This window comes from Temnothorax longispinosus, chromosome 7 (genome assembly GCF_030848805.1).
Source record: "Temnothorax longispinosus isolate EJ_2023e chromosome 7, Tlon_JGU_v1, whole genome shotgun sequence".
Classification (NCBI taxonomy): Eukaryota; Metazoa; Arthropoda; class Insecta; order Hymenoptera; family Formicidae; genus Temnothorax; species Temnothorax longispinosus.
In genome coordinates, this window is record NC_092364.1 from 15,238,213 (window position 1) to 15,250,132 (window position 11,920).

Here is an 11,920-nt window from a genome sequence, read left to right on the forward strand (position 1 = left end):
TGTAGCTTGGCCGCGGCCGAAAACCGGCGACTCAGTCTTACTAACCTTCGATTTCAGGTCCTCCCGTCGAGGTGGGCGTCACCATGTACGTCTTGAGTATCAGCTCCCTATCCGAAGTGAAAATGGTACTATACCTCTAGGTCTTACTCAGTAATTCCGCTGAAAGTTTACTCATTATTATCGTTCTCGGCTAAACACAATCCGCCCTCCCGACTCTCCCCAGCCCGCCCATCGGTCTCTTCGCCCAAGCGACCATACGTTTTCTTTTTCTTTAGTGCCCGTGTATTTTCAAGTCAACGATTGCCGTTGATCGTTACTGAATTGCAATTAGCATTTTTTACCCACCGACACACACGTGCACAGACACACCTGGGAGACTTATTAATACGCGCGGCGACACGAGTGCGGATGTATATCCGGTTCAACACTGTTGTACATACACGCGCACACGAGTGTGCATTCTTTTCGTTTGTCTCATCACCCTTCGCAACGAATGGAACAATTATTGTTTCCAATTACTCACAATCAGTTACGTGTACAGCCTCAGGAGATCTTGCCTCATGCAACGTAATTCTAACTCTCTGTTTGTGCTATGTGTGTTTGTAACTATTAAAAACGTGTAAACACATCACATTATTGTGTTCTCTTTCTTCTCGAAAACAGTTACTTAAACATCGCACGACGTATTCAGGTAAACGATTTATTTAAAAAATCAACAGAGGTAACGAGAGAGCGACGCGCATGTTGATTCTAGGTCGACTCCAATGTTGATTGCATTAACAAACAATGTTTGTATGTACATATCTATGCGGGTGATCTCTCATGCCGTCCGTGTTCGTCTCGGCAAATAATTCGTTCAAGTTGTTGATCACGCATTAATTGGAGCGATATTTTCAACGGTCGAGAGTCGGTCCAATAAACTATTCGTTGTTTAATATGTTCACCAAAGCGTGAATTATCTCCATATTGCCTAACGACGCTGTCGCGATTATTTCGCTTCGAACGCGTATACACATAACGATTGATTAATTGTTCCACGAGCTCGCGGTTTTAATTTCGCCTTGTTTTAGCACAACGAAAGAAATTCGATCCTCGGTGCCATCGATTGGAAACACGAGAGGCGCTCAACGATCCTCTCGCCGGTTCGTCATTACACGACGGTACCGTCGTGTATCCGTCGATCGACACCCCGGCACGACGAAACCAATTTTAGCTTGCCATGCGCAGAGTCGCATCGCTCTGGGCTATGTGTGCTGCTCCTTTGATGCGCTGTTCATTTAACGACGACGTTTGGAACCGCGAAAATCGGGTAACACGATTACCGAAACGATTCAGCGCTCGCTTCGAGGACCTCGCCCGTCGACACGAAGCGACGTCCAATTTCTTGGCGCGTTGGTTCCGAGGCCAATTGAATTCAAACTATGCAGAAGAGAACTAATCGGTACTACGTATCTCGTTCCTCGACATTATGAATAGCACGTCTCTTGAACGAAATGAACGTTTAAACGAGGTAAAAGTTTTTCACATTTTTAATCGGAACGTAATGCATATTTAAGTTCGCCGTGAAAAAAGTAGATGTCAAAACACATGTTCATTAATCATAATATAAATTCATGATTTCTAGACATGTGATAAAATGCGAAATTTCTATCACTCAATTGAAATGGGGGCTATTAATCTGTTTGATTTTACGGCATTTTGGTAGTACTTTAGATAGTTTAGATGGTACTTTACGTTTAGTTTTCGTTTAATATCTCATCTTCGAATATAACATTAAAACACCCTCAAGGACTAATTAGTTAGTGATTTGTAGAAAGAAAAATAGCAATTATCATTGTTCTCATTGACGAATTTTCCTTCTAATTATTCTAACTTTTTAAATAATACAAATTTTCTTTCACTTATGTAAATCAGAACAGCAAAATTATTTTAGTCGTATATCATCTCGAGACGTAGATATTTTATTGTTCCACAGGCGCGAAAGACAGCGCTACGTAATCACAGCATAAAAACGTCAATTCGGTAATCCGTATAAGGCGCACTTCGCAGACGTGCGCGATGGCGATTACGCGACGCGGTTTACCGCTTGCACTTCGAAACTACCGAAATGAAGCTAACCAAGCCGAGTTGTCTCCTATAACTCATTTGATATATTGTAGTACCATGTGGCCCGTCCGCTTATCGCGGCACCGGTTTACACCGACGACGCAGGAATGAGTGTGCGCGTGTATGACTTTACACGCATTCTCCCATACACATACTTAAACATACACGTATCACAGTTACACTTTAGTAGCGAGCAACAGAAAGAAACAGAAATATATACTAAAAAAAAAATGGACAAAGTACTATTTCATATTTTAGATAATATATACTGGCTGTTCTCGTTCCTCGCTCGGGAAACGGAGCTGTAGTTTCGGCAACTGGAAGCAGCGAGACTGCGTGGATGCGGTCGCACATCGAGCTGAATCTCGAAAAAAAAAGAGATACAGCCAGACTCGTTCTAAATTATTGCGAGGTGGTTTCCGTTTAATGCGCGGGAACCAGATTTATTTAGAAAATAATCTCTTAACTTAGACGTTCGATGTGATTCATGCGCGCGAGCTACAATGTCGCGAAAAGCCATTAAAATTTGCGACACTGGCAAAAGAAGACAATTCTTACGGAATGTTGTGGATCAACGTCGAAACGAATTTTTTCAGTTGCCCCGACTACGTTTTCGTTTTCTGCGGGCGTGGAAAAGTTAGTTCACTGATTTCCTGCCTGAACTTTGAGCCTGGGCTGCCCCGAACGTCACGTAGTGTTAGAGAGAACGTGAATGAGGAGCGTCTTTTTATTGCTTTCTGCTCTCAGGGAAAAATAGTATTTTGTTCAATATATATTAAACACGCACGACCGTCCCGTTAGACCGTTTTTCTTAGACGCTCTAGCTGCTATGCCGCGGTTGCTGAGATGGGCTGCCGCCTGCCACCACTTACAATTATTATTATATTCTATGTCCCGCCACCCCCCGAAAGAAATCCCCCTTTGCCCGACACACTTCCGTCATCTCTCTGTCGAAACACCGCACGTATCACGCGTACGTGTATATACCAACACGCGAGAGAGAACAATCCGCGATCGATCTGTCTCGATCGTTATCCGTCCGAATTCCTTCCAGCATCTCTTTCGGTATTTCAAGGCATCCCCCTTCACCTCCCCCAGAAGCTAAAAAAAAAAGATAAATGGATTTCGCCCGGAATCGACGACCGCAATGACAATGACAGCAATTCAGTGTAAAGTAACGATGTCGTTCGACAAAAATGTTCGACAAGACGACGCGCCGCTCTCGATCACGGAGGGGCGTCTAATATAGGGCGGAAAAAAAACGACAATATATAAAACGAGCCATATTTCCCCGGGATACGTACACGTATAGCCACAACGAACCTAATTGGAATAACGACGTGAGACGAGTGATCGGCAAAAAAAAAACAAGATGCAAAAAAGCGAAAGAAAAAGCGAGAGGGTAAGAAAAAGCAAAAAAACCACTATAAAGCAACGCGGTACGAAAAAAAAAGTAGTAGTAAGGTAATGTCATACTGCTACGTGGCTGTGATGTGTATGTAATATATACGTAAGAGCATAGTGCCTATATGTAACGAGACAAGTATAGATGATTCTTCTAGCTTGGAAGGCAACGTGGCCGACGACGAGTCCTGTTGATTTGGTTCCGTGCAGGGTGCGAGCTCTCCTCGACTTGTCCGTTCACGCTTTGCCTCTGGCTCACACGGGACAGGCGCCCCGCGATCGCCAAAGCAACCCTCTCCGCGTGAACGACGTTGCCCAATTTGACCAAAGACTCGAGAGGGGGGAAGGAAAAATAAAATAAACGATTCGTCCGCGCGTGTCGAGCGTGATTTGCGACGTGGATTCGTATCGGAGCGCGTCGCGACGGGTTTAGATTCTTCGGATAGACATCGCGTGCAACATGCGAAACGCGCCACGGCACGCAATACGACGTATAGCGACCGTTTCAAAAGCACTTTAAAGGTGCCAAAGTTTCAATGCGCGACGTAAAGCGCGCGTGAGTCAGAGGTAAAGGTAGATCTCGTCTTTATACTGTTTATTAATACTTATTGTCTCTAGATATCTGCTTATCTCGTATACACGAATAGGTCGTACACGGTTGATTAGAGATTGGCGGGTAATCACAGCGACCAAGGCCGGATGGTTTTGTTGATTGCAGGTCCGCCCGTGGAGGTCGGCGTCACCATGTATGTCCTCAGCATCAGCTCCGTGTCCGAGGTGATGATGGTACAGTTTGCATTCAAACTCTCTCATACAAACTCAACATCGACAATTGTCCGTTCATTTATTTCATCCAGTGTCTCGCGAACAAGCCACGCTCTCCCCTTTCCCATCCTCCACCCCTCTCTCGTATCCATCGTATCAAAAAGCGACAACGGGAACGTCCATTTTCGCCCGACACGGCCGTTTCACATTGCGATAGCACGATCGATCGTAATGCCAAAATTGTGTCGATACCGCTTTAAAGGGAGTTTTTAACCCACGCGTTTAATTGGACCGATCATCATACGTCGAGCGTGTACCTATCGTGAAACTGACGCCACCACCATCATTGATCGAATCAGCTTACCAGTCGCGCCACTTGCTTCCGATTGCGTCCACAGTATCATCTGTTTCGGCTTGTTTATTTGTTACCGCGTTACGATATGGCACGGATATTCACGTAAAAATATCCATGCCAATCGAAACACAGACCGTTTCGAAATTTCATTGCCGGATCGCTGTATACGAATGTGATTCAATAATAATGAAAATATATTGTCAAGTTCGCGTGGAGTCAGTTTTTGTTAACCGCAGGTACGCGCGTACGCGTGCGGTTAACAAAACCTTACATTTTTATACGTATTGATTCGCAAGAATAAAGTCTCATATAAAGCAGCAACGTAAACCAGGCGATATCTCGGCGCGTATGTTCACATCTGCTTAAATCTCGAGTCGTTCCCGATATCTGGTCGCGGCAAGGTGCACCAGGGGAAATACGTACGACGCGCATAGCGATGTTTATGTCGGCAGCAAGGGGCGTATCGACACATAGCCACACGGTATAAGCTATACATCCACATACCCACGTCCCCCATGTACCTTCGTACACGTGGAGATACATACCGGTATACACACAAACACACAAGCGACAATAGTATACACACGGATGGCCTACTAACCTACGTTTTTATAGCTCGTCACAGCTGTTTGGTTGGCTGAACTGTTACAAGGGAACCTTGCTACGTTCCACAGTCTTCGCAAGATATATTCTTGTCCACTTCGTTTATGGTTTATGGTTGAGTCGTTTGATTCGATTTGCGATGTTCTTGTTGCATGGCCCTACCCGCGGTGCTCGACCCGACGATAAAAGGACCCGCGGCTTTTGGTTTCGTTCGAAACGCGACGCGCGGAGATCTAACGTGGAAAAATGTCCAGGAGAGACCCCCGACGGACGCCCCGTGACGACGGCAAACGCGCGACCTTTTAATCCCGCGAGGGAACATTAAATCCTCTTCGCGATATCGCGTCGCTGCGAACCGTTTCCCGTTCGAGGGGATCGTAAATAAGTCAAAAATCCGAGCACGACTTACCGTCTTCCTAAATCCACGAGGCAGAAAATTCCATCGGGCTTCTCTCTGAAACACACAATGTAGTATGCGTATTATTAAAAGTCATTCAAAACCAACAAATACTTATACGAGAAAGAATAAAATATATAAAATGGTAATGCGATATGCAACTGTCTTATGTTCCAATATGATTAATTGGCAATAAATTGAGAGTTTCGGATCGAGCACCGTAGGCCGCACTACGTTGAGACACGTCAGTATACGCGTGATCGTGCACTCTTATGCCGCTCACATACTGTAAGCCAGCGTAAGAAATGCATACAGCAATGTGAGAATATCGACGTGACGGTCATTCTCCTGGCGCTCACTTGATACACGTATCGCATATGATCTAATATGTACGTAGTTTGCGTTTCACTCAATTAGTATTCTCATTAGGTATATAGCGGCACCGTAAAACATATTGTGTATTACGCATAATCCTGTAGTAATCGAAGGTATTTCTCGTTCCGGTGTCGACAATCAGTTTCAAACTAGCACGGTAACTGGATCCATCCTCTATCGATCGCATCTCGAAGTATGCGCTTTGGATTGTAGACCTTTAACCCGTTTATCCGGTAACAATTATATCAGAAATTAAATTCGTCGGCAGGAATCTCCATCAGTATTCTGACGTAATCAGAGTCTTATCAGTCGATCGCCCGAAATCGCAGTGAACGTATATATCCGCGCGACCGAAAAGATTCGAAGGAAACACGCGGTCCGCGAGCGCGTTGTCGATCCTCCGCGCGAGCCCCGGGTACGATAAAATTTTTAGAGCTTTCGGTTCGTGATGAATTCCAGGGCGGCGGCGGTAACGTTGACTTACCGCTGTCCGAACAGCATCGACTCTATCCTGTGAGCTTGCGGTCGAGTCTCTCTCTTTCTCTCTCTCTTTCTCTCTCTTTCTTTCCCCTGCATATTTGACGCGTAATTGCGCGAGGGGAAAACGGCGCGTCGATTCTCTCGTTCACCCCCGGAGATCCAGAGTACGAGTTTGGAGCTGAATGTACGAGGCTGGACCCCAGGTGTTGAGCCCTGTGCGGAAACCAAATCAAGTCGACACTGTCACCTGGGACGTGACGCGCGAGTTTTTACACCCGCTGGCGAGTTTCCCGTTACGTATCCTCTTTTCCCGGCCTTTTGTCTCGTTTCCCCCTTGCCTTGTCTCCTCGTCGCGAAGCGACTTCCAATGTCCATCCCTCGAGGGCCACTCTTCGGACTCTCTCCGGCCGGTGTATCCGCGAACAACGAGACGATTTTCCTACCAATTTATCTTCCCTTTCATCGTTCGAAAAAAAAAAATCGACGAGCACAGGCGGAGAGAATAATACGGTGAAAGCGTCTTTATGCGCTCGTTGATTGTAGTCCTCTCGGCCGGAGGAAACCGAGAAAAGAAGGATAAAGCGGATGGAAAGAGCAAGAGAGGAGAAAAAGTATCGATAGAAGATACCCTGCGGCCCTCGAAGAACGAGATATTTCCTTTCGCCCTGTACCTCCTCTCCACCCTCGGCCAGCCGATGATTGCATACCAAATATGAAGAGTATAGCTCGTGCGACGTTACGACTACATCGAGACTATACCGATATATATAATTGTATTTGCATATATATCTCGTATATATCTATGCTATTATATCGTAAATATACTATGACACCTATATGAGCTGTGTCATTGTCAGTGTGTGCAGTGCGCTTCTGGTTGCTATGAATCACGTCACGCTATATATATATTGTATATATATCTATATATATTACGATTTCTATGAGCGCGAGCGCGTGTTACATGCACGCGCGCGCGGTATATGTGCGTAATGTGTGCGTGTATGTGTGTGTGTGTAACGTGCACACGTGCGTTTTGTGCGCGCGAAAAGCCTGCGTTTATTGTACTGTGTGTACTTCTCGGTGTGTGCGTATGTGTGTGCGTAACGCATAGCCATGCGAGTCTATGTGCTTTGCGCGTACACATCGCGGTAATTCGCGCTCGTCGAGGCACGATAGACTCCGAAAATGGAGCGTACCTCCTCGTACGAGCCCCTCTCTCGCTTCCATCACTTGTCGTACAACACTACTGTACCGTTTTTTTTTCCTATTCTTTTTTTCTCTCTCTTTCTCTCTCTTTTTTTTAGATCGATTGGCTTGCGAGCTTTTGCCTGAAACGCTTCCACAAAGCTTTCCTCTTGTTCTTTGTTTTTTTATACGCTACGATTTGCGTGTGATAGAGATGCTTGCGCACACCTGCTCGCATTCCTCCCCGGAAAATGTTTCACCGGCAACGAGACGCGCGTACCCGCTCGAATTGCTCGATTCACGCCCAAATACACCGTGCAAGATTTGCGTGCCGTCGAGATAAGCGTGAGAAATATTTTCACGTGCAGTTAAACAACGAGCAGATACAGTTTACATCTAAATGTTTCGGTATTTTACCGAGACACATCAATTACACGATCACATTAATAAATAGATAGTTAATAAATAGATGCTTTGCATTTCCAAATGTAGTAACAATCACAATTTTCTCCTAATTTCCTCGAAAAGAGAAAGTCATAAAAGTTTTTCAATTGACATTTTGTGTCATAATAACCTAATTCAGGATCAACATTCATTTTCAACAAAAGACAAATGACTGAACAATGCATCGCGATAGTTACAAATTGTAAATTATACATATAAAGAATGGGAGAAAACGAAAACAGGAACTATAAGTCAAAAGAATCAAAATTTGGAAATTATTTCTCGTGGGAGTTGTTGATCAGTTAATCATACGAAGATTTGTTAGCGCGGCAATTTCACGTCATCACGATGTAACCGCAGTGCGCCTGAAGAGCTGCCAGAAACGCGAACGATGACAACTTCTGTTCCATACGGCATCTCCACGGGATATTTCAAGCTCTTTCATATTCGCCGAGGCATTTGCGCGCGTTTAAAACACGAAATTAATTATCTACCATACATTCATCTATCTATTTTGAATCTTCAAATGTTATTAACGCGCTATTAACAATGTGATACAATTAAATCGGTATGTAAATTATCACTTATCTTTCATGTCTATCTGCATGATGAAATCGTGATCGTTCAATTCTTTACTTGCGAGTCTTTAATTAATCGCTAAGTATAATATAATCGACGCTAAAATAAATCGAAAAATGTGCAATGGAATGAGCCGCAATGTGCCACCCGTATTGAATTCTTCATAACGACGCGAATTGCAGGAAAAGTCTTCGCATATGCGCGCACACGTCGTCGAAAGAGATGACAAGCAACGCCTCGGGTCGAATTCTCCCTCTTGTCACGGAGTCGTGACATCTTATTGGAGTTGTAAAATTCCGAACTTTATTTCCAAAGTATTCCCTAAAATTTTTTGCAATTTTACGCCCACCGATAGTTATAAAAACTTCGCTAATAATTATCGTAAAATTTATGGTTGCCAGCATCGTTACCGTATAATCGAGCGGGAAAAGGTAGAACAAAGTAAAAGCAAACAAATAAAATTTAATAATGATCCTCATTAAATGTAAAAAAGAGTTGAATCTTATATCACGACTTTCACTACAAACTTAATTTTTAATTATGAATTATAAGATTCAAAGAATTCATTTCAGAGACGGTAGGGAATTTCTGCACTGTTCTATTACAATTGTTATTCAAACACATCATGCTGCATGTTCACCAAGAAAAAGAAGAAGTTGCCATTGAATACACGTATTCAATTAATATTCGCACTGCTGGCGATAAAAGCGATACGCAAAGATGATCATCAAAAATTTTAAAGGTGCTATACCATCCATCCCACACACACACACACATACAAAATACTATCTTCATGTAGCGCGCGGTGCATGAATTTTATGGCAGTTTCGTGGCATGTCTGTACGTAGTGATTTCGTCGTAAAATACCTGTTTTATATGTATGTATATATACGTAGTCACTATACATACACGGTCTCCACACCTTATCTCGTTCGCGTGTACACACGAATTATACCCGCGTCGCGAAACTCCTGTCCTGTGATCGACCCCACGTCGCGTCGGCAGGAATCTCGATGCTCACGAGGCGTGCAGGTCACGCGTATGTTCTCGTGTAAGAATACGAGTTCATAATCGCGCTTAGCATCGTAATTATAAACTATTAACTCACTCGTCGTAACTGTGCGCTATTACGGCAGGGCTAGTATCTAGATTCTTAACGTGTCTCTGCAATATATAAGACTAATTGGAAACATTGCGTTATAATGGAACAAGTATAATATTACAGTAATAAATCAAATAATATAGCATGTGTGTTATCAACAGATCATTACAACGTAATGATCAGCACATGGATATCTCGAACTAATTAAAAAATAATAACTACACATTCAAATTATTAACAAAAAATATAGCTAGCATTACGTGTATATTTGGATTCATATTATTTAATAATAACGTGGTGAGATTGCCGGTTTCCTTATATTATCTGCATTTGAAACAAACTTGTTTAAAGTCTTCAATCAAACATAATTTAATGATTATTAAATTTTATTATAGTTCAATATTCAATAATATAGTGAGACAACGAAACCTCATCAAGATATCAAGCAAGTTTTAAGCATATTCCCTTCAGGATTTCTTGCTATAATAGCGAGCCGATTAAGAAACTTCTACCTTGGATAATAAATCTGCTCATCTATTTCAGTTGAACGCGCTCAACTCTCACTTCTCAGTTTAGTACTTAAACTTCCTCAGCCATACGAATAAACGTTTCAGCGAAATCGGCAGTGGAGTAATTTAGAAAGCTCGTGACATTGCCGACGAGTTTATATCGGCGCAGAAACGTATTATTTGTATAATATAGCTGTGATATTATTGTCTTCAATTCCATATGAAAGAAATTTCTTGACTACAAAATCTCCCGTTATTATTTTCAACGCAACTACGAAAGCTTAAAGTTTGTCTCTTTTATTATTATATTGTGAAGTTTCTGTAATATTAAAAACATTCAGTTCTTTGCGAATCATTGCGAACTAACATCTGCGAATTATTATACAATTTCCAACTTAATTTTATTTAATTCATATACGCGTGATTTTATCTGTTCAAACCAAATTCTCTTGTACAATATATTGTTGCATACTGCTTACAATGAATATATCGCATGTTATTTGTCAACAAAATTAAATTTAAATAAATAAATATTTTTCAGACTTTTGTATTTAATATAATGCCACGAGGATTCAGTAATGGAATCGCGCGATCGTCAATCACACGTTTACCCGAAATCACTTTCGTCCGAGTTGTTCTCCGCATGTCGCTCAAGCCACGATAAACGCTCTTGCGAGTGTGAGACCCAATGATGGAGCGCTCCACAAAGCTCTCGAAGTTGCCGTCGCAACTTCGGACTTTATAGCCGCGCCGCGCCGAATTAGCCTCGCCTCGTTTCACAGCGTGGGGTCAAGTAGAACACCGGAGGAGGTCTGGATATATAGATGGTCACGTAAGCGTTAAGTGGCTGATTCCACGTATTACGATAACCGCGACGAGCCGCCTCGATAAGCTTTCGAAGGTGCCTGTCGACGTTCGCGATCCCGAACGTGTTTCCTTTCCCGTATAACTCTCCTTGCACGAATATCTCTTCCGATCGACATGTTATGTCCGCGTCGTAAACGCGGGCGCCCGAATTAGACCACAATCGTTATTTATCTCGCACAATCTTGCGTTCCCTTTTGCGTAGAAACGCCATACGCCTTTTCAATCTCTTGAGATTTTATACGCTCGGACTTGTGAGAAGAACGAGGACTAACGTAGCATTTCAAATTGGCTTCTGTATGCTCTGTTTTAAAAAGATTTGCAAACGTCGAAAATGTTCCTCAGTGTTTTCAACGACTAAGACACAAGCCATTTGTTGTTTAAATTTGACTAACAAGGAAAACGCACTTTGTGAGTTACTGATATTTCTATAACATTCACAAATAATATCTGTCTTAAATATGTAATTAATAATATTAAATAAAGTTTTATATCTTAAATGTAAATTGTTATTGTATTATGTATATTGTTATTATTATATCCATTTTATTATTAAATTGTTAAATTTATCCATAATTTCTACATTATTTCTATTTTTAAAACAATACGTATTGCACACGAATAACGCTTTATTTAAAAGATACGGTTAGTGATAATAAAGATAACTCAACAACAAATCGCTTTTTTATCATTTTCGGAGCAACAATAAAAAACACGATATGTGTACAAAATACGGAAAGGCTTACGTGAAT

At 42.4% G+C, this 11,920-nt stretch overlaps 2 protein-coding genes across 23 annotated transcripts in view; one reads left to right on the forward strand and one right to left on the reverse strand.

The window, feature by feature from the left end:
• LOC139816504 (uncharacterized) overlaps nucleotides 1-11,920 on the reverse strand; it is a 178,789-nt gene that overhangs the window by 138,227 nt on the left and 28,642 nt on the right. For both annotated transcript variants that reach the window (XR_011733029.1, XM_071784066.1), the window contains exon 2: nucleotides 5,643-5,687. Coding sequence is in view for 1 of the 2 variants with exons in the window: in XM_071784066.1 (XP_071640167.1) it covers nucleotides 5,643-5,687 (45 nt within the window). In the remaining variant the exon portion in view is untranslated. The remainder of the gene's footprint in view (nucleotides 1-5,642; nucleotides 5,688-11,920) is intronic.
• Nucleotides 1-11,920, forward strand: part of Rdl (Resistant to dieldrin) — a 77,670-nt gene that overhangs the window by 41,047 nt on the left and 24,703 nt on the right. For 15 of the 21 annotated variants that reach the window (XM_071784036.1, XM_071784037.1, XM_071784038.1 and 12 more), the window contains exon 3: nucleotides 58-125. In XM_071784036.1, coding sequence (XP_071640137.1) covers nucleotides 58-125 — 68 coding nt within the window. Of the gene's footprint in view, nucleotides 1-57; nucleotides 126-4,228; nucleotides 4,297-11,920 lie in introns of all 21 variants that reach the window. The other 6 variants (XM_071784042.1, XM_071784044.1, XM_071784051.1 and 3 more) reach the window with 1 other exon arrangement.